The sequence below is a fragment of the Ammospiza nelsoni genome, chromosome Z (genome assembly GCF_027579445.1).
Source record: "Ammospiza nelsoni isolate bAmmNel1 chromosome Z, bAmmNel1.pri, whole genome shotgun sequence".
Classification (NCBI taxonomy): domain Eukaryota; kingdom Metazoa; phylum Chordata; class Aves; order Passeriformes; family Passerellidae; genus Ammospiza; species Ammospiza nelsoni.
The window spans coordinates 35,896,312-35,920,024 of NC_080669.1; the positions used below are offsets into that span (position 1 = coordinate 35,896,312).

General features: G+C 39.1%; 1 protein-coding gene across 2 annotated transcripts in view; it reads right to left on the bottom strand.

Moving 5' to 3' along the window:
- The window catches only part of FOCAD (focadhesin), an 89,743-nt gene extending 69,760 nt beyond the window's left edge, over nucleotides 1-19,983 (bottom strand). Inside the window, exons 1-6 of one of the 2 annotated variants that reach the window (XM_059492507.1) lie at nucleotides 19,925-19,983; nucleotides 16,397-16,485; nucleotides 13,400-13,474; nucleotides 11,524-11,678; nucleotides 6,840-6,944; nucleotides 1,573-1,674 (exon numbers count right to left, since the gene is read on the bottom strand). In XM_059492507.1, coding sequence (XP_059348490.1) covers nucleotides 1,573-1,674; nucleotides 6,840-6,944; nucleotides 11,524-11,678; nucleotides 13,400-13,474; nucleotides 16,397-16,453 — 494 coding nt within the window. In that variant the 5' untranslated portion in view covers nucleotides 16,454-16,485; nucleotides 19,925-19,983. Of the gene's footprint in view, nucleotides 1-1,572; nucleotides 1,675-6,839; nucleotides 6,945-11,523; nucleotides 11,679-13,399; nucleotides 13,475-16,396; nucleotides 16,486-19,924 lie in introns of those variants that run through there. The other variant, XM_059492508.1, reaches the window with a different exon arrangement.
- Between the last annotated feature and the right edge of the window lie 3,730 nt (nucleotides 19,984-23,713).

Here is a 23,713-nt window from a genome sequence, read left to right on the forward strand (position 1 = left end):
TCAACTAGCACCCTTAGATCCCTTTCCTTTGTGCAGTTTTCCAGCCACTCTTCCCTCAGCTCTTCCCCCCATGGAATTGTTGTGACCACAGTGCAGGACCCAGCATTTGGGGTGGAACCTCATACCAGTGGCCTCAGCCCAATAAATCCAGTCTGTCCAAATCCCTATGCAGAGCCTTCCTACCATCCAGTATATCAACAGGAAATCAAAACTCTGTCTTAAACAAGCTTCTACAGTTTTGCATCAACACTCAGTCTTGATGCAAAACTGTAGAAAAAATTCAGTAATAGGTCACATTAACATAGCTTGTTTACATCACACTTAGGGACACTGTTTAGTGGGAGACTTGCTAGCATTAGGTTAACGGCTTGACTCCGTGTTCTGAAGGGCATTTCCAAACCTAAATTATTCTGTGATTCCACATTCTCAGTCTAGCACTTTACCTACAGAAATCTTGAGCAAAGAGCACCAAAAAGAACATCTATATTTTCCTTTTCACTAAGAAAAAATCCTATTTTAATTCAAAAGAAGCCGCTCAGCAAAAAATCTACAGTTTACTCCATTTATACATCTGAGGGGACTTTATGTGAGTCCCAGATTTAGCAGCTGAGTGAAAGAATTAACAACATTTGAAAAAGACCATGATCAATTAAATTGAGCAAAACATACTTTTGCTTAAAAGTCTTACTATTGATCATGTAGTCTAAGCCCACCAGAAATTTAAGAGATTAATTAAATTGTTTCTTCACAAAGAGCAAGAGAACAGCGAAGCCAATATCTCTGCTCTATTACTCTGTTATTAGTCTTTCAGAAGACAGGAAATAAGGGATATTTTTATCTGAAAATCATACATATAGGTGTAAAATCATATAAAAGAGTTCTCTTTGAGAAAGCCACAGATTCATTGTCTTACACTGAAGTTTTATTGGACAAACTCCTGAGTGGTAAGCATGAAGAACAGGCTGAGATTGTTGGCTGTGGAGCATTTGGTCATTTTAATGATGCTTGATAATAAGGTTGTTCCACTGACTTTTTTTCTGTATTTTTTAATCAGAAGGATACATTGTTTTTCAAGACCTCATCCTTTCTGGTGATTTAATCGTCTTTACTTTTCCTTCATCAAGCCATCATTTTGTATAGATGAGTTACAGTTGTATTCACTTTTTATGACTAAGCAGTCAAAATTTTTACAAAGTTGATAAGCCAAATTGCTGATTTTTTTAAAAAAAATCCAAATACGCTATCAGTTTTACACCAATTATTCTATACCCACAGAAAATTTATCAACAAATTTGATAAAAAGCTATGAAATCAATTTTAGTTGATTATACCAGTATTTATTTAATTATTATTATTTATACTATCTTAAATGTGAGCTATAAATTATAAATAGGTATACATTGTATACATTAATTATAAATATATACATTGTAAATGTATAATTACATTTTACAAGTATCTTTCACAAAATACAGAATTCTTACAGCTTGTTTGCCTTCAACAAAACAGTTACAGTGATATGATTCAGCTGTCCACATTTGCTAGGCTTTTTAAATTTTTTCATTAATTTACCTTTCTGGACACTGATGGAAAAATGCAGTTATCTGCTGTAGTAGAACTGGCCAGCAATCAGGTCTGTTTTCTAGGACAGTGATTAATGGATGAGGAGTGCTCCTGAAAGACAAAGAAATCACATTTATATCTATAACACAGAAGGAAGTATGCAAAACAACAAACTTATAAGCGTGGCTGTCGAAATAGCCAATTTAACCTCTTCTTTTTACCAACTCCCTTTAAGAGCTTTGCTAAGATCACTACACTATCAAAAGAAAATATTTTCTCAAAACTTCTGAAAGGAGATTAAAATTTCCTCCAAGTGGAGGAAAATCTGGGAAGGTGGGAAGCCTGAAGTACATAACCTGCTCTGTCAGAAACAAAACCAAAGTCATTTAACTAGAGTAACTTACTGCCCAGAGTTCTGGATGCCCCATCCCTACACATCAAGGACAGGCTGGATGAGCCTTTGAGCAACATGGTCTAGTGGAAGGTGTCTCTGTCTGGGACTGGGGTGCTGCAACTAGGTGATCTTTAGGGACCCTTCCAACTCAAACCATTCTATGCTGTAAGTTGAAAGGCAAACAGAGAAAGGCAGCATAAATTTGCTGCAAACCACCACCTTCAGTTTGGCTAACCATCTTTCCAGCTCACAGGTCCAACAAATCTGTGCTACAAGACCTTAAAGGAATTTTGCCTACAGAGCAGTGAATGATTTCAGAGTTATCCCTTGAAGTGGACTCTCAAGAGACACTGCCTCAGTTTCAGACACTACATGAGTGACAGTCAGATATGCCTTTTAGGAACAATTTACAATGCTATTTCACTTACTACCATTGCTTTAAAAACTTCTGAGGATCAAAAAGCCAGAATTTCCAACAGTCTTTTTATTAGAGAAGACAAAACTCACTGAGACACACTCATATCCAATACCACTGCAATACAACATGGGCTTCATCTTTAGCAGCACTGAACCAACTCAGTTACAAAAGAAGTGAGTGAGATCTGAAAGAACACCATAAAAGAATTTTTTCCATTACCTGGCAAATTTGAAATGCACAACATGATGGTACATTAAGGCTTCCCTTCGCTAAACTAACGAGGTAATACTTATCTACCATAATCAGGAATTTTTAGTTATGCTATGCCTAGCAAAACACTATTTATGAAAAAACATCTACCAGACATATTCCTAAACTTAAAGTGGTGCTCCTCATTATGTTTTTTAACATTCTCAATGTTAACATTTTTTGAGTCGTGAGTAACTGACTAGATGTGAAGATAAGCAAAGAATTACATAGCCATCAGCTGAATTAAAGGCCCACCAAACTATGAAAGCTGGCTGAAGAGTATTTACATACCTATGACTCTCGTTTTCTTTGCTATGTGGTTACAACACAGCAAAAAATACAGGGGTTTTTTTTTAAACTGGTTTTCCCTCTGCTCATCAAATAATTTTTCTTCTGAAGATGTGTTTCTTTTCAGGAACATAAAAAATCTGAAGACAAAGGTTCTTTCAGAAAGCTGGCTGATGCTATGGACTACTTGAAATATGTTCAGAAAACAGATGCCATCTCTAAGAACACAAACGATGCATATTACAGGTCTGGCCCTCATATTTGGGGCTAGAAGCCTGTCACTTCTCACATTCATTTCTCAAAAATGTGTTAACTTACTTAATGTTCTTCATATGTCCACCTTCCTAGATCCTGTAAACATTTTACTGAAGTTAGAGTCTTTTACAATCTGTGCACAAAGACTAGAAAAGCTAAGGTTATTGCTTCATTGCAGCTTTCCAAAAATGACAGCATGCAAGAGCCAAAAAAGTTGTTGCTTGTCTAGCAGCTGAATCCAGCGACACCATAGTCCAGATCCTTATCAGGCAGTAAGCTAGAAACACTGTTCACGTGAAATGCCAGGACCTTGAAAGCACACAGGCCTTGTAAAGACATATAGGGTTATAGCAGCTTCTTATTTCAATAACTTTGTCATATTTTAAAAATCAACCACCTTTCTTCATGAAGAGAATATGTCTCCATTCATCATTTAAATGCTGTAATGACACCAAAGCCAGGGGAACCTTCCTAAAGTCAGCATGTGAAACATCAAGTTTCAAATTAAAATGGCTTACTATTTCGGAAAAAAAGCAAATCTTTTATTACAGATCTTGTATGTTCTGAAACTAATAGAATTGCACTGAACTGGATGATGAAGTAAGTCAGCTAAGCTCCACAATAAATAGTGATTAATAATGAAGCACTAAAAAGAGAAATCAAGAATGTTCCACTTGATAATGCTATTAGCAGAAAGAAAACTGAGCTGTGAAGATGCATCTTATTACCAACATCATCTTAAGAATTGCTAGAACATCACTGTAAAACATGCATCTTTAAATGACATTACAGCACCACTACCCTAAATTACTGCTAGTGGGTTGAGGATAAAGCAAAACACACAAACAAACATAGTGGTTACCCACTCATAATATGGAAATGCCCAGGCAAATAAAGATAAATTTTTGTGAGGGGTAACAATAAAACATACATTATTTTTAACTTTTAGGTCATCTGAACTTTTTTGTTACATCTCTGAACAGAAGTGAGCTCAAATCTGATTGAAAGGACAAATTCAGTGACAGACTTCTTTTTCTGTATGAGGAAACAATGTGTCCAGTCAACACACCTTTCTGTGTATGCAGATGTGACCCTGGCCCTTTCTGAAAGCTGGTCCTTTCAGGAACAGCACTTCACTCCATCAAATATACATTTTTTAAGCATTTTGTTACCTGCTCTGAATCTTGAATTCAGAAAAGTAGCAGTTCTCTATAACTTTAAAATAGTAAAATCATGCATGATGAATCATGAATAATATCATAAAATATCAGTTCATTTTTAAAAAGGCTAATAGCCTTCAGAAAAAAATAATATTCAATTTTTTGTACATATATATCATAAACCACCTGCACTGAGAATGCTAACAGGAGCCCTTTCTGGGTTAAAAAAATAGGCAGTTTACTAAAGAAAAGCAAAGGCCAGAAAAGAAAGCAAGGAAAATTTAAAAATATTCTTTACTTTCCATCAGCAGGCAATGTGTAGCAAATTTCTGTGCAGTAGGGCTTCAGTATGCACAGCAATTGCTTTGGAAGACAAACACCTTAACAACAAATGCACTGCCAGCTCCTTCCTCTTAGCTTTTACTCCTGAGCACAGTGTCATACCATATGAAATATCCCTTTTGTTAGATTGGATAAGCTATCCTGGCTATGCCCCCTCTAAAGGGACTTACTGGCCCTTTGAGGGATGGCAATGGGCTGGAGGGATAGCACTGCTCAGCAGAAGCCAAAACTGGTGTGTTATCTACACTATAGTGGCTGCAGATGGCTGCTCTGGAAAAAGTTAACTCCATCCCAGGGAAACACTATATAATAAAATGCACAAATCCACAATACATTAATTTTCTTCCATTTCTTTTCAGGAACTGATCATGATATTGTGTCATTCCAAGAAGCTGTATTATAAAATTAATTCTATTATCCAGAACTAACATTGGCCTAAGCCACATTTATTTATTACCCTGCAATACTGGTGACAATAACAAACCACTTGAGAATGTACTGCTGCATTTTGATTTTTCAGTGATGATTTCCATATGGAATACTTTTGCACAGTTGACAGCATAATATACGAACACTGTAATGGGAGATTAGTGTTGGTAAGCTACTGTATACATTCTTCAATTCCTTACAAAAAAATCAGGTTTTAATGGCATTTCATGGAGCACAACTACAAAAATTTTTACATTACAATGAATAGACAGGTTGTTCTATACACTAAAAACCAGAAGTCAGGTTTCAAAATCTCAGGGTTCTGACCCTATGTCAAGCAATCATTTCTCTTTATTAAAGTTAACTGTAACCAAAAGGGAAAACAAAAACCCTACTGGCTAAATAAAAGTCTACTTCTTGTTTTTAGTTCTCTACTATTTTACTTTATATCAGTCTGAATTACCAAATTTCGCCTTCACTGTATGTTACCAGTAACTTCTCCTTCAGTGAGTGCGAAAAAATGTAATACCTTTTCTTTGCTCTATTGGGCAGAGACTATTTCTTTATTCCACTTACATCCTACCACCCTCTTTTTCATACCAGAATTTCATACCAGAAGCCAGAATTAAGTTCCTTTAACTTAGCTTCTTCTACCAGAAGCTTTTAAAAAAGGTTCCAAAAGAATTCTGTCTTCACTACCTACCCTTCATTTAAAACTGCTCTATACAAGTAGGGATTTTGTAAAGAGAACAGATAGAGCCACATGAAGGATTTCAGGAATGCAAACACATCCAGCACACCAAAAAGCCTGTTTCACTTTCTTCACTATTTTATTTTGCTCAATAGAAGATATGATTCCTGTGTCTCAAATAATGAATTTTATATCCTTAAGCCATTATAGCCACAGCCTCCTACAATGATAACTCTTAATTGCATAAAAAGTAACTTGAAAAGCATTAATAACATCTACCAAGCTTTTCTGTTCTCCAGAAAAGGTATAACAGAGGCTTTTAATGTCAGTATTGACTCATGGTTTCTCAAGGGATGGATGAAGTCACTAGGATGTCCTCTTCAAAAGTCTGATATTGCCTGACAAGAAGTTTTAGGTAAGTATCTCTATATATTTAAGTATTTTATTTTTACATGTCAATCACCTTAACAGCAAAGACATTTGGGAACTTGCCTTTTGTAATAAGAACAAAGCAGGAAAAACAAGTGAGAAGTGATTCATAGCTTTAAAATAAAATACTTATTAAAAGAAATATTAGAAGGCATCCAGTATTTGAACAAGTACTAGTACTTGTTTTCTCTCCCCTCCTCTTCCCATTGCCCCACTGCCACTGTCCATTTTGAGCTTATGGTGGCAATCTGATCCTTATATTAAAACTCCTTAAAACTTTCAACTGAAAAAAAACCATCCAAAAACCACAAAATCAGATCATCACTTAGGTTGAAAGAGAGCTACTCAGATCATCCAGTCCAACCCACATGCTCAAGCAGTCAGTTAGTAAAGGCTACCCATTATCACATACAGTCAGGTTCTGTTATCTCTAAGGACAGATTCCACAACCTCTGTGGGCAACCTGTGCCAGCACTTCATTACCGGTTCAGTGTGAACAAAGCAAAATACACAAAAAAGAGTAAGATCAAAATCCAGTATTAACATAATTTTCTTTTTTTTTTTCCAGGAAATCAGACAAGAAAGTTATTATTGTTTCTAAATAAAGAATGTAAAACTAACCTGATTCCATACAGACTCCAGACAGACTCATCTCCATCTTTTCCGAGCTGAACAGCTTGAATTTGTATTAACTTGCAAATAGTTTTTACTAAACCGTGCACATTCCTGTTGACAAAATTAAGTGAGTTACCATCAAATATCCAGCTACATTAATTGATTAGTACATCAGAGAAGGAACAAAATTGATGCTTGAGACCTGAGTTCTACTTGAGGACACCTCTTAACATATTCCCACCTTGTTCTGGGCAAGTTGTGCATTTATGTGTCTTTATTTTCTTTTCACATAATGAGCAAAACAGCAAAGAGAATATTCGCCCAGCAATTAAAACTTTTGACAGGTTGCTTCTACCATATATTACAAGAATGGGAATACAAGGCAAACAGCACTATTAACCATAAAATCTTTACCAAACTTGTCACCACCTGCAGACAGACTCTTTTCTATATGGTAGTAAGAACATCTAGAGAGTCCCACAGTGGATCTCCCCACCATTAAATGCTTAGTTTTATAGTTTAGATAAAGGCAAAGTACTATATTCTCTCTTCTGTGCTGGAAAGTATTGACCCAGATCAAAAGTGATAGAATATGCTTGTATTTCTCTCTCTCTTTCAAAAGTGGACCAATTATAAGATGTGCCTGTAATCTTTAAAATGACTGGCTGTTGTGACACCTGGCTCTCAAAAAACTGAAATCTGACAATACAAGAAGACATTGAGGTTTGGCAAAACTCTGCTGCAGAGCAACTAACAGAAAGATGTGCCACAGTCTTCTAAATCCCAATATAGTCAACTTAAAACACAGAGGAGGAAGGAGATTTTTGGACGGGTGTAAGGGAGGGAGAGAGAGAACAACCTTTTAAATTCTTCACCGCTAGAAAAAGCCAGTGAAATGGGAGTTTGCAAGTTCATTTCCCAGCTTCAATTGGGTAACTGCAGCAAGGAGAAAAAAAAATGAACCATAAAATACTTGGTAAAAAAACCACCTTTCCCGTTCTGAAACTTCAGTACTCCTGGTCCTATTTCCCAAGCAGGAATTGTGGAGAGAAGAGATGCTTTAGGCTTTGCACTCATCTCCTGAACAGAGGCAACACAAATGCATGTCATATTGCAAGGATTTCCATCCCATTTCCCATCTCCTACAGGCATGGATGCTCAGTAATAAAAACATTCTGAAAAAATGCTACACAGAAATCCTTCTGACAGGGTCTTTAAGATTACAAGAATTAATGGTTCCACAGGATTTTCAGGAGATTAATTATTTATCCTTGTTCATTACTGAACACAGGCAGTGCTTTCCCACCATCATCTAAACAGAATGCTGAAAACCAATCCTAAAAACACATGAAAATACACATGTATGTATTGATGTATGCAAACATATTTCCTCTGTATGCACAAACACACAAACATGCATGTAAATATGATGTTACATGAAGCTTAAACTCTTGGGGCATCAAAGGAAACATTGAAGAGCCAGTTACAGTACAACGATACATACAATGAGAAGGTACTGTGAACCATACAAGTTAACTCAGATAAACATGGGATCTTCATCTCTGCCAGAACAAAATGTCTTTTCTAATGTGAATAATTTGATAGACCTGACAAAATATAATCCAGTAGGTGTACTTAGCCCCTGCAAAATTCACTGTAAAGAAGAGAAGCAATAACACAATGTGAGTAGTCTCTGACAACAAAATATACACCTAACTTCATTCAGCATTGATAGTGCTCAGTGGTTGCAAATGCCTTTCTGTTAGTTGCCACTGGCTGCTAATTTTTGTTTTAGCAACACTGTGTACCAAGCACTGTAAAGCCACACAGATGAAAATTTGACAGGGGACAGAATGATGGACTGCAGACTTGAATTCTAAAGCAAGGCAAAAAAAAAAGTACTAGCACTGAAAAGAGCCATTTTGAAATTGTCAGTTTAATGAGCTCCTGAGGCTACAGACCTTTTAAACCACAGACTTCTGTGGTTAGGCAACATAAACGCTGCTTTGCAATCCACAGTGTATGTGGTTTCATTTGTAGCAGCTTGGGGGAGGAGGGGGTGGCAGTGGAAAAGATGCCAAAAATACATAAAAGGTTACTACACAATATGCCAGCACTTAGTATAGCAATCAGTCATGTGTTGGTTTCACACATGAAAAAAAAAAATTAAGAAGTTTCAAATAGTGTAGAAGTGGGGCAGATTGTAGTCCGTGCAATATGTAACTCTGAATTTGTTTATAAGGTTAACTTAATTCTAAATATCCCATTTTACACTTTTTATGTTCTGCAGTACAAAGCTGCATTAATATTTCATAACCTTATAAACTGTTGATACTGTAGCAAACCCTCAGCTGAACAGCAAATTCAAATTTCTTAGTCTGCAAGCCACAGCTGATGCCCTTTCCCTGGTCCTAGAATTATGAACCAGACATGATTAAGGCATAAAAGGGTTTTTATCTCGGTATTTAATAAGTATCCTTAGGTGCAACAATTAATCAAGGTGGAATACACCAAAATGCACACACAGAGTATATCATGTATACAATTTCGTAGACCTTGCAAATTATCATATTTGACAGAAGTTCCCCAATGAGGAGCTGAAATGAATGGTATGACATCTCCCTATTCTAAAGTATTCCCCCCAAGAAGGGCTTGAGCCTAGTTTGCAGAGTATGTTCTAGAAAGGGCCTTGTTTTTTCCAGATAGTGAGAGTCTTTCCAGCCCCCAGCTGTGAGGCCTTTAGCATGTTTGGTTTTCTGGCCTAGCAGGATACCAGGACTTAAGCGAAGATATCATAACAAAGAATTTCAACTATGTATGCTAAGAATACTGAGAATATATAAAAGGTACATAAAAAGAAAAGGCAAAAAATCATGATGGCATCACAGCTAGTAAAATTTTTACTCCACCTTATGCCACAGGACTCAGGTTCTCACAGTCTTATCAGAGGTACTTTTACTTATTTGTTATACTTATGTAGAATCCTCCCTTAATCCTAAAATGCCCCAAAACGTCATCATTTGGAGGACAGTGGTATGCAGAGATTACCCATAATATAAAAATATATTTACAAAACTTCTTCTGGGAAACTGTAGTTATTTATAGCAAACCCAGCACAGAATTAGCATCAGCACACCAAGACCCTAGCTGTAAACAAGCAAGTCACAAGGTTAGAAAAATTTTACATTTGGCTCAGACTGAATATGAAAAACCTTAGCATAAAACTGATCATGTGAAGGTGAGAAGCGATGAAGAACATCTTTTGAATAGCATGGCTCTTGCAGCCTCTGTGCCGAGTCTACCAGCATAACATATACATAGCTCTAAATAGCTAGTTTGGCTAAAAACAATTCTACCGGTCTCTAGCAAGAGAAGAACACAACCTGGTGCAGAAACCACTTATTAGTCAAAAGGAAACTTAATAAAGTTGATAAATTTCTCCCCAGTCTCCCCAAGGTTGGAAATCTCTCCCCAGTCATCATTTGACTTCCTATTCCTAAATGTTATATACAGTGCCTCTTTGCCTCCCAAATGCATTTTCTCAGGATGAGGGACAGGCAGTCTAGGTCAAACGACCACTACAAGATGTAAGCATTCTATTTCCAGAATTGTGTAGAAGGAAATAGCTTCAAAGTAAAGTGATTTCCTCCTCAGCAGACAATGAAACAGACTGCAGCATTCCTAATCTCAATACACATTCTTATGGTGACTTTATTTGAGCAATCAGTTTTTTGACAGACTGATGAAGTTATTTCCCTCTGTGCTGGTTTTGGCTGGGATAGGGTTAATTCTCTTCACAGGGGCTGGTATGGGGCTGTGTTTTAGATTTGTTCTGAACACACATTGATTATATAGAGATGTTTTTGTTATTGCTGAGTAGGGCTTACACACAGCCTTTTCTTCTTTTCATGCTGCCACACAGGGGAGGAAGTTGGAGGTGTTTGGCAAGCTGGGAGAAGACAGAGCCAAGATGGGTGACCCCAACTGACCAAGGAGACATTACAGACCATATGACATCATGCTCAGTACATAAAATTGAGGGAAAGAAGAGGGGATGTTTGGAATGATGGCATTTATATTCCCAAGTCACCATTATGTGTGATAGGGCCCTGCTCTCCTGGAGATGGCTGAACACCTGCCTGCCCATGGGAAGCAGTGAATTAATTTCTTGTTTTGGTTTGGTTGTGTGCACAGCTTTCACCCTCCCTCTTAAATTTTCCTTATTTCAACCCACAAGTTTTCCATCATTTACCCTCTCCCTAATCCTACTGGTGGGAAAGTGAGTGAGCAGCTGTGTGAGGCCTGCTGGTGCCCGAGGTTAAACCACAACATACTCCCTCATAATGGAAGTTTCTGTCATTTTCTTTCCCCTTTCTATGGTAGGGGCAACAAAACAAAGCAATTCATTGACTTCTGAGGTTCCACAGTTCAAAGTTTAGAGCACTAGTCTGAACTACTAACAATTTCAGCTCACATCCATAGAATATTCTAAGAGTTTTTATGTCAGACCCACACTGTCACATAGCAAAGGTAAAAGCAACGTCCTTCAGCAGAGTGGCAGGGCAGCAGCAGTCCTTAATGCCATGGCGTGTCTGAAGATACTGACACAGAACTTTCTTCTTCCTCTGTATTTTTAAGGGAAAAGCAATGACTGATAACCAGCTGACAAAAATTAGGCAATAAACACTACCTTGCTGAGGGAATTAGGTTGAGAGCTCCATGAAGAACATAGTCAAGCTCAGCATGTTTCTCCACCACAAGTGCCACCAAGCCCTCACAGCAAGCTGTTCGCAAGGCAACATTCTCACTGCAGCACTTCTCCCAAAGCAGGTTCAGAGCAGGAGTCTGAAGGCAAAAGCATGGGACACAAGTATCAGACTGATTTATCTTTGTTCATCTCAAACACACTTTGAAATAAAAAACAGCTCAATCACTTCTCCTGAAGCCTTAGAGAGCAGAAGAGGCAGCTGGGGTACAGATTCTATTCCTGAGAAAGCCAGGACAAAAAGTCAAAGTGGAGACAGCTCCCACTTTCCTGCCCTCTGATGTCTATGCCCCATGGTAGAGTGTAACATTTACTGTCTCTGACAAAAAGGTAATGCAGATGAATTTTTCAGCTGTTCCTATGCAGATGGAATCCTGGAATGGATTGTGTTGGAAGTGACCATAAAGACCATCTAGTTCCAAGTCTGGGACATGGAAACAGATGCCACTCACTGTCAGGTTGCCCAGGTTCCCATCCAACCTGACCTTGAACACATCCAGGGATGTGTTCAAGGTCATAATTTCATAATTTTTGATACTCTTACACAGGCAGGTTATCATCAGTTTCCTGATTTAAAAAATAAGGATGCAATTGGAGACATCTCCAAAAGTGTCATGACAAGCTGTGTCTACACCAAGGTAGGAAAAGACAGCTAAAGACAGGCTTACAGAGGGCTATCTAAAGGTAAGTCGCCTTTACTAAACACATAAAATTCTATTTGCTAGTAAGCATGAAGATTTGGCAGTAACCATCAAAACTGCTGCTGGTTTCCATGGTAAATTAGTATTCACGGATTAGTTTGCTGACTTCATGACTTTCAACTGGAGAACAAGGAAGGTTTTAAAACAACCAACAGTGCAAAATGCTCCTGAGTATAAAGAGAATCTGCAATGTCTAACCAGCATAATCTTCTGCCTCCTAGCATATTAGAATATGTTGCTGTATTTCAGTTTAATACCTTCACATAAGCAAACACTGAGGGGAAAATATCAGCTTGTAGCTCAAAACTAGAACATAACTTGGGAACTTGATTATGATCATTACTGTGAAAGAGCTTCTGTTAGATAAACTACACACCTCCAATACTCTCTCAAATTAAAACTAAGTGCTTTTCAGGTCTGGGTATGTTAGAGTGAAGTGCCCAGACTATGGAATAAAAATCCACAGATCAACTTCTGTTCATTTCTAGACATGTCAGCTTTTGGGGAGAAAAACCAGAGGAACAAATTCTAGCTAACACCTTTCCCATTTGCAGTGGGAAATGTAACACTTGATTTTGCCTATATTTCATATACCTCGTTAACAAGACATGCACTTAAGTGAAATGCAAACGCTAAGTATGGCTTTACATCCTGCTCCCTCCTGAAGAAATACAATGTCTAGCTACCTGATATGAAATATAACACCAAAGCAGATATATAAAAAGCCATACTTCTTGAAATTTTTATAGCAATGTAAACAAATTTCCAACTCAAGAAACAATGTCTCAGTCTCCGTACTTCACTCTCAGTAACATAACTAAATTAAACTCTCTTAAATTGAACATAGCTAGATATAGGTATTCACAGCTAGATACAGGATTAAGGCTTCTGCCATTAAATCTTGTAATGGAAGTAAACTGCTCTTCTGATGCCAGAATTTAACTGTTTCTGTATGCCCCGATACATATTGATAACTATCTTATTTAACTTCTAGAATTGTATTAAAATTACACAGTGAAAAATGGGAAAACCTAGAAAAAACACATAGAATAATCACATAATGATGAAAGAAAAGATGAAAGTGAAAAAATGCCACAGACTTGGTCAGAAGCCTGTCTGATCTTCTTTGAAGAAACTTTTTCTTTCAGTACTGCAGCAATCAGATGGCCCACTGCCTAAAGAGAAAAAAAAAACCAAAAAACACACAAAGATGCATTAAAAGAAATAAAAAGCACATGCATGATTTTTAAATTCTCCATCAAGAAGTCTTTACAATGCTGATGTTTACGATCATTTCATTATGATTGAAATACTAACCTTATGGATATTGAAGATGAAATATGCTTTAGGGTCAAAAATTTCCATAATGTTGATATACTCACTTTTACTGTTTTGCTGAGGCACAAAACAAACTTCCACAGGGCTCCACTAAGTCCAAAGGCCTCTTTTTACAAGTACATAGGTATTTAGGAATTGCAGATATTTTGATGCAACAACTTCAATAAACTTTACACCTCCATTGCTGCACAGATCTCGATGTCCTTAAAAGCACTAGTAATTAATAAATCCTGTACTATATAGGGAAGCAGAAGCAAGAGAAGAAGCAGAACACTGCACACCTAAGCAACCTGCCCAAATTTTTGCACTACAAGTTTTGCCTTAAGCACTTTGCATATCCCTTTATCACAGCTCCTGCCAGAAATATTTCATTTACTTTAAACAGGGCATTTGACATTGGCATTATTCCTCATTAAGCTGTTTCATGGCAGAAATCATTAACAAGCTTTAAACAGTCAAGGTCTTCAAAACAAAAAGTTTCAGTTCCCCAAAATAGCCCAGGTTTACTCTTTTGAGGTACAGATTAAGTTCCTCATTCTATTTTAGTAGAAGTCTGATTTCTTCAAACTGTCTTTCAAAATCCAAATGTGAACTGAAATACCCTCAAAGGCATCAGGTATTTGAACCTAGGCTTTTATTTTCTGACTCATCTGTAATGTCTTATTCTGTCTTGTTTCATAATTTTTGATACTCTTACACAGAAAACCCATTTTTGTGAAAGACAGAAAGACGTTTTCATAGTAACAGCACAAAAACTTTTCAGACTATCAATGTGGCCTGAACAGCTGCTGAATCTACTCTTCTCTGCTAATGACAGATCATTACTTTTGGAAAAAGCAAACTAGGCCAGCAAAGAATAACAATAAAAATTAGCATTTCATTTTTCTTAGTATATAAAAAGACAGGAACAGACTATTTTCAGTGTTTCAAGGTTCCTTCTCCTCCCAAGATTTATTTCCACTTCAGTCATGCACTAATTGCTAACCTGTCATAACAAACCTAAATAAGAGCTTATATTTCTTGCAAAGACAGCACCTGACACACTCCTAGACTACAAGGACTATGCTTTTCACAAGTAAGGAAATGTACTCTAACACATTTGACTTAACAAGACAGGTTATTTGGAAATCTTACTCTTGAGGAAACAGGAGAAAATGCGACCCAGTCAAAGTAACCATTTACCTCTGGTTACAATGAACCCATCACAAGAGCAACAGTGTGCTCCCCGGGCAGATCAGGTGTCTTTCAGTGCACTTACAAGGGAAGCCAACATATTTTTCCCGCTTAAAAGGACCTTCAGAAGTTAATTCACACCTACATCCTTAAGACACTTCTGTTACACAGGAAAAGGGGCTTATTAATAGAAACTTGGCTTTTGCAGTGACCTAACTATAGAGAAAAGTCAAAATGCAGATTAGTTCTCTGCATTTCTAGAACTTGATTAAGCAATAAAACTTCATGACCTACAATTCTGTGCTCAAGTTCCTCACTTTTCTGATCAGTGTGTAGACACACTCTGCAGAGCAGATATCTTGGCTGGTCCCAGAAAGAGAAGACATCTCTTATGCAGTTGAATCCTGACCTGATTATAGTTTGAAGATTACAGAATGCTTTTCAGGGTCAGAATACAAGTGGAAACTATCAAAACAGCCAAAGAACATTAACAGACCTTAAAAAATCAACCAAAGCACATTAACAGACCTTAATGATTTGCAGCTGCAATAATGAGCCAAGACATTTAAGGAATACAACAGTGTACTACAGGGACATTCTGCACTAAAGAAAAATTGACTGCCTCGAAGATGCTGAGTCCTACTCATCAAGGCTAATGGTATAAACTCATCTGCAGTGCAAGACTCTCTGCTAGACCTTAGATGAACTCCAGCTTTCAGGAACATGGCTTTCTCTCCCAAATGCCAAGTTGATGACAAGTAGACTTGGATGTCTCTTTCAAACCTAATTACTGTTAAACCAAGTGAACTGACTGAAATGAAGAGACAAGAGAGGCACCAGGTTGCACAGACTGCATTCTGATCAACTTATTTCACCAAACAAATGGGTACATATTTAATCCTAAACACAAAACAGGAGAGGAAGAAAACAGGGAAATTAGCAATGAACTTACAGCCAAAGAGATACATTTTAAACACTGAAATGAGAAATTATCAAAGTAAAGAACATGTATGTTACCAAGTAAAGAACCAGAGGCTATTACTGCTATTACTCTTTCCTGTCCATTAAACATACTGTGATAAACACTTTTTGTACATCATAATTTCAGGTGAAACCGACGAGGAACAAATGTGTGGATCAGAAAATAAAGGGGGCTGAGCTGAGCTGCATATACTTATCCCTTGAGGACAGACAAGACTGCAGTAGTTCATCAGTTCTCACCACCAAGGAAGAAACAGAGCAGTTCTATGATACATTACAAAGTATTTCAGCCCCACACACAGCATCTGGTAATTTCTGGTGTCTTGAGATCACAAGGTCACTAAAAACCACTTGGCCACACTCCCACCTTCCAGTCATGGAAAGTTTCTGATTTTCCTGAAGAGATTTTATAGTGATGAGTAATTATGGCCTGTGTCTCAATTACACAGAGAGGGCAATTAGGATTTTATTGTGATTTAGGAATAGTCTGTTTCTCTGGTTTTCTGACTTTGAAAAAAAACCCCAGATAGGCAAATAAGCAGCAGCTGTTGGAACAAACATTTCCACAAACAACTTGATTTATCTTAATGCTTTCCAAAAGTTACCTGTGACTGAACAACTGCATTAGGAAATTCAAATCGCTTCTTGATGTCATCCAACATTCTGGCTCTGACATATGACACTAAATTTCACTCTGCAAGAGAGATTTAAAAAATATACTTAGGACTAGGAAGGACAGCATACCATGTATTACATGCTCTCCACCCCCCCCATATTTATGTGTTATTTAACAACAGATGCAAGCATTAAAGCATTTTCTTCCCTCTCTGAAGTCTACCATATCACTTTGTCTTTTGGGCTTGAACCCAAGAAATGGTGAATACTCATTGATCCTGCACAAAGAATGGGTTACAGACATTTCTTAAAGCTGCAACAAATATACCATTCCATATGGCACAGCATATGTGTACTCTAGGAGCATGTATTCTTGGGAGCATTTTAAGTATATTTCATTGAATTGAAAATGAGAGAGCTCAAAAGGAATATTAACAGTCTCACAAATATGATTTAAAATGCAAAATTATCCACAAACTTTCCATCATTTCATGCAAAAGCAGAAGTAAAACAAACAGAAGACCAACCTGTGAGACTACAAATGGTAATTGTAGTAAGGGGCTGGAACACCTGAAGTGAAAACCTTCCCTGTAAACTGGAATATGCAGGTACTCACAAGCACATATGAACCCACATTAAAGAGGAATTAGAAGTCAGTTTATTGCACACCAATGAAACTGATGGCCACTGCAAATTCTCAAATATTTCAGTTTACTGTAAACTTACCTCCAGTCCCTTGGAATGGCTTCCTCAAAACACCAAAAAAGCTAGTACTTGTTGAAAACCTAAGTGTAATCCTTTGCAATAAGCACTGAGGAAACATATACATGGAAAATACTCAAATTTCAAGACATGCTATCAGTGTCATACATTCAGAATCTTGCCACTTTAAAAAAAAAGATGGAATTAAAGCCTGGATACAAGCAACACTCTATGTGCCACAAAAAACACCATTTGTGGCAGGAAAACTCAAAATTAATAGCTACATTAATAGATCAGTGAACACAAATTCCTCACAGTTAAGCAGTGAGGTATTCCCCTACACTTGTGGATTGCATGTCTGAAAGTGCAGGAGAAAAAACCAACACTGATGCTGGCATGCTATGTATAGTTTTAGAATAGAAGTTATGGCATTTTGAGACAATAGGTAGCCATATAATAAATGAACACTCATTAAACTAGAGCTGATATCTTGCTTTAAAAAAAAAAAATATTCCTACAGTAAACAATTCCAGATATACCTAGATCTGTTGAGCATGGCTAATAACTCCAGTGGATCTAGATGTCTAGATGTATCAGTCTATCTGTATATATAAACCTAAGCCCCCTCAGTTCCACCCAATAAGCAGCAAAATGAGGTAAAGCTCCTTCCTGGACAGTTTTGACAGGAACACACTGGAATTATATTGTATCTCTCATCAGGTAATTATGAGTAAAAGGAAAAACTACTACAGAGAATTATTACAAGCACAGAACATACTTTCAATATAAGTACAAATCAGCTATTCCAGATAGACTAGAAGTCTGTTGCCCTTGCATGAGACACAAATCCTAAATTTCTCTCAATCTAAACTAAATATCCACAGGATAGTTACAATGCAACAGCTATATCAGTGCAACTAAACTACCCAAACTATTCCTCAGTCTTCAGCACTCACCTTAAGCAAAGGTAACTGTGTATCCACATGGAATGTCCATAAAATTTAGAGGATACATGGATAATCACGGCTGGCAGAGACCTAAAGATGCTTTTTGTTCAACCTCCCAAAGGAAGCTCAGACATGTAGTCAGACCAGGTTGCTCAAGGCTTTGCTTCAGTTTGGCTTTAAAAACCTTCCAAGATCAGGGAAGGCACCACTTTACTGAGCTCTCCTGATCAACAAAAGCATTCTCTCCATTACTAGGCTCTTTTCCCATGAACTCCTGTGAAGCGCCTGACTATGCCTTTTCATCCCCTCCCCCTGGTGCCAGCACTGCTACTGGCTACCACTGTTCAACTGTCCCTCCTCCCAGCTGCACAGTCCTAGAAACCACAGCGAAAGGATCCTCACAGGGAAAGGAGCTCAGCCCCCTTATCTCCATCATCTCTGCTGAATTCAGGCCCTATCTCTGCCTGTGATAAGCATCTGGGTAGCCTTAAGCCTGACTTACTGCAAGATAGCCACTAAGTTGTTCTACCACTGCCCCTCAACTGGAAAAGGGGCAAAAATATGATTAAGGGTTTATGACATAATGACAGGAAGATCACTCAGCAATTACTGTTATAGGGAAAACTGACACAAGCCAAGAAAATTTCTTTTTACTAAAGAAAACTGAGTAGAATAGTAAGAAATACAAAAACATTTAGAAACACATTCCCCCCACCTTTCCTTCCTTCTGGGGTCAACTTCACTCACTACCAACTTCTCTACCTCTTCCCCCTAACTGGAGTAGGGGGTCAGGAAATTAGGTCAGTCACACTTTTCCCAGCTCCAGCACGGGATCTCAACCACAGTTTGCAGTTCTTCATTAACTGCTCCAGCATGGGTCTCTTCTATGGGGTACAGTTGATCAGGAACAAACTGCTCAACTGTGGATCCTAAGTCTTGCCAGCATGGGTTCCTGCCTTCATGGTCCCACTGGTCCTTTCAGAAGCCAGCACAGCCTCCTTTGGGCATCCAACCAGTCTAGCATGGGGTTCTCCACTGGCTGCAGGTGGACACCTGCTTCACCACAGACTTCTATGGGCTGCAAAACACACACGAGCTACTTTACCACAGTCTTCACCATGGGCTGCAGAGCAATCTCTGCTCCAGCACCCAGAGCATCTTGTCTCCCGCCTTCTGCACCTTGGTGTCTGCAGGGCTGTTTCTCTCATGTTCTCACTTCTCTCTTCGGGCTGCTGTTGTGTAGCAGTTTTTCACCTTCTTAAACTTGTTATCCCCGAGGATAACTGATGGGCTTGGCCTTGGCCAGTGGCTGGTCCATTTGGAGCCCTCTGGCATTGGCTGTGTCAGATGTGAGGTTTTAGCAGCTTCTCCCAGAGGCCACCCCTGTAACTCTTCTACTACCATATCCTTGCCACGCAAATCTAATAAAGCATTCTACTGCTAAGACGGAAAAGCATTGCTAATTCAAGTGAACCACAGAGAGGCTGTCACTGCATTACACTTTCGGATCTGGTCCAGTTCTCCAAAAGAAACGTTGTCAAGGTAAATTAGGCTACATAAAAGAAACTGAGTGCAGGGAGCACTGAGACCATATTTCTCGCCTGTGATCTGAGACCCTGTGGCTCCTTTTTAAGGATTCTCGATTAAACTGGTGTTCCTACCCAGCCAGGAGCGAGAACACCTGCGCACACCCTCACCGCTTGCGTGCGACAAAGTCAAACGTCTCAGAGCGACCAGCTTTAAACAAAACCGTAAAACAAACAACACCCCCTCTCACAGGGCAGTAGCAGCAACTGCCTTTACTTCGCTGCCGCCCTGACGCCGCGGATCGCTCCCGCCGCCCGTCCCGCGCTCCCCGGGGCCCCTCACCTCGGCCGGGCCGGGCTGGGCCGGGCTCGCTGCGCCTCCACCACGGCCGCGCCGCCGCCCGCAACCGGCCGCGCACAGCCCGCATGCGCGGCGGCTGGCGCAGGCGCGACGGGGCAGAGGAGCCGCGCTGGCCCTGCCGCGGGGACGGGCCGGGGCTCCGCGGTGGCACACGGGCCTTCATCGGCTTCGAAAGTACTGCGGAGTGGGTGTGTCAGCCTCTAAATGCTGTGGCAGGCAGTCATCAGCGAGTGCAGGAGCATCAGGAAGACTATGGACGTGAAGAATAAATGGTGTTCTGGTTGCTACAGGGTGCCACGTAATCACAGAATCACTTAGGTTGCAAAACACCTCTAAGAACATCGAGGGTGCAGCTGTCTCAGAGACGAAATAAGAGTTTAAACTCAGTTCTGATGTATTTCGGTAACTGCCCTGCCACTAACTGATAACCACACATCTGTGTGCGTATTCTGTATTCTTTTAAGATTATTAGTTTAATGCAAAGTAGCTCTTCTGTTCCCTAACATCAAAGCAACACACACCTTCTGCAAGGCACATATAACATAAGAATGCCTGCCAGTGAAAATATATTCAGAAAAATTCAGAAATATTTTGAAAGGAATTTGTTTGAAAATGGTTATGTTATTCTCTCAGGTTAGATTATTTTCTCTCAAGCTTATCTTCTCTGAGTTGGTTTGAGCTGAAAGTAGTAGAATGCTGACAAATGAAAAACAAAAGTAAATGCAGACAAGTCTGTCTAGTATTTCTTCAGTCTTTTCATTTAAAAACATCAGGAATACATTGTTTTCAGTTTCACCAGCTAAAGCTGTAGGCAGTTTATAGTACCCAAAGAACCCTGCCACTGCCTACATTGAATTGGTGGAAACACATAGACTGCCACTTCCAAGAGGCACTAAAAGCCCAGAAGTGACTCACTGTATTCTCTTGAGCTGCCTACAGGTGTACAATGCAAAGGGAAGATCAGTCAGACCCTAGAGAACATGTGGGCTGCTGGCTTTATCTGTGACCTCTCTGCAGCAGCCGTTTTCAAGCAGCACATACAAGTATTTGTGACGTGGCTTTTGGCTCAGTACACTCGGGCTAAGATGGGCTCCCGTGTCTGCCTGCTGCTGAAGTATCATAAAATGAGGAAAAAGGACCTGTAGGAGCTTTCACAAGGATGTATTTCAGTCCATCTCCAGGTCGCCATAGGTGGTGCCATGAATCCAAAGGGATTGTTCAGTCTTGTCTGCCCATTCCGTGCTTTCTGCTTCATCTAAGAACATCTTGCTATTGTTGACATTTTGAGATTAATAGTCAGCTATGAAGGGCCATCACTCCACCCATTCAGAGCATTCGTGCACTTTGATGCAGATCCAGCGTGAGGGCAGAACTGAGAAAAAAGTCCCTGATTTGTATCCTCACAGGTTATTGAGATGAATAAGAGTGGAGATTGCTTAACTCTTGCCAGGGAGAACTCTGCAACTCAAAGATTAGCCTTGAAATGCCTTACTGAACTTTATGCTGTAGGAATTCATAGATAAAAAGTCTCTTTGTATTAGTGCAAGCAAGGCCCATGGCATTTTTGACTGCCTGTACAGAAGTTTTCATTTTATAATTCCAGGTTGCAGAGCTTGCCTGACAGGTGATGTGCATCTCAGTAGCATGCCATGCAGGGAAACTTCTCCACCTGTGTGTTAGCTCCATGTTATGCCCTAGACATGGGAGCTGTAGTTCCAAGTACCGTTCTAAGTAGGCTACTGCCCAAATGAGCATTAGCCAAAATAGCTTTCAATTTGATGCAAACTGTAATGAGATCTCCTGAAATTAAAGGAGCACGTAGTAATTTATTTTGGTGCAGACCATTGATGTGTGCTTATACTGTGAAGCATCTTGCTTTGACAAGCAGCTCACCAGAGGTTTCATACTTGGTGTGAGAATATTAGGAGTATCAAATCCCTTCTATGGATTACTTGACTGTGATGTGTAATTGCTAGCACTGTTTCTAAGTCCTGAGTTTCATGCAGGTCATCTGAGGACATTGAGGCACAAGAACACTGTATGTAACAGGAATGCTCTCACAAAGGGCTCTTGGTAGCTCCAGAGACTCAGCTGTGTCTTGAGACAAAAGGAGCCCATCTCATCTTCGTGAAACCATTTACTGTCCTATGGTCTCAATCTGTTTTAATTACATATTTTTCTAGGCTGATATCTCAGAAGCAGGACAAGAGCAGAAGATATCTCTCACAAGACATACTTCAATTTACAGATATTGCTTTTGATTGTCTTTCAACTTGCAAGGCTTATAGAGCCTGGCTGTGAAACCGAGATATGTCTCCTGTAGTGGCCTGAAGTGGTGTCCCCAGCTTTCAAGGTCTTCCATTAAAGTAGTAGAAATACTTGGAGGTTTTGAAGGTAGCATCAGTGTCAAAGTTAAAACTGGGTTTGATTCAGAGCAGTTCATATCTGCTGCAGATCATGCAGAAAAATGTTTTCCCTAGAAAATTTTTGAAATCAGTTTTCCCTTTTGAAAGAAATTTGACACCTTTGGGTGGTGTCTCCAACACAATTTCTGCAGGTCTTAATATGGTCTATCTGTTATATAAAAACTAATAAAAATAGAATTCGGCTAGCTTGCATTGGGCTACCAAATAGGACTACCACCCTCCAGTTTATGTGACAAGAGTCCTTAAAAGGGTCAGCAAATCTGTGAAAAGGGCCCTGTTCTCTGGCTTGTGAATTTTCCTCCAGGAAAAACACTAGGCAGGAGTCCTTGTCTCCAGTTACATGTTTTCTAGGATATTCTAAGTTGTTTGATTATGGGACAATCTAATCTCATGAGGGGTATTGCATGGTAATGCTCTCAAGAAATGCCAGAAGGTTCTCTTGGCAGCATTTGTAGTGTGCTGTAAGGTCTCCCACTGAAGGTTGCTATGCAAATGAAAATCATAGCACTGATAATGGCCTAATCTGCATATCTCATTTCTTACATGGAATTTTATCCAAACCAGAACGCAATTCTGGCTTTAATCATGAAGCAGAGAAATAAAAGTTCCAGTTAAGAATATATTGCAGAAATCAATAGCAGCAAAGCCTACCACTATTGAAATATATTTATTTTAAATCTCTTGAGCCTGATAATGAAATACGCTTTTAGCAAATGGACCTGCCTAGTCAGCTAAGTCTTTAGCCATTATAACTAAGAAGACTCATCTAAAATGCATTCAACTTTCAACGCAGCTGGTTTTGCTCCAAACATTAGTCAGCTATGAAGGGCCATCACTCCACCCATGCAGAGCTTCCATGGACTTCAATGCAAATCCAGTGTGAGGGCAGAACTGAGAAAAGCCGATTTGTCCCTGATTTGTATCCTCACGGGCTATTGAGATGAGTAAGAGTGAAAATTGCTTAACTCTTCCCAGGGAGAACTCTGCGACTCACAAGATTAGGCTTGAAATGCCATGCTGAACTTTATCCTGTAGGAATTGATAGATAAAAAGTCTCTCCTGTGCTAGTGTTAGTGCAAGCAAGGCCCATGGCATTTTTTGACTGTCTGTACAGCACTTGCTTTACTGAAGGGTAATATACAAAGTTTGAGGCATACTTCTGACAAAGATAATTGCGCTTTTGGACTATTTCAGTGTCCCATGGATTGTATCGAGTGGCAGAGAGTTTTAAAGAGATAGAAGAATTTTTGGCATCAGTTCTCACTCTCAGGCTCATGGATCCTACAAAGCCCTTTAATATATTTTTTCATGAATGCAAGTGAATAGCTAGTGGGGTGATAACACT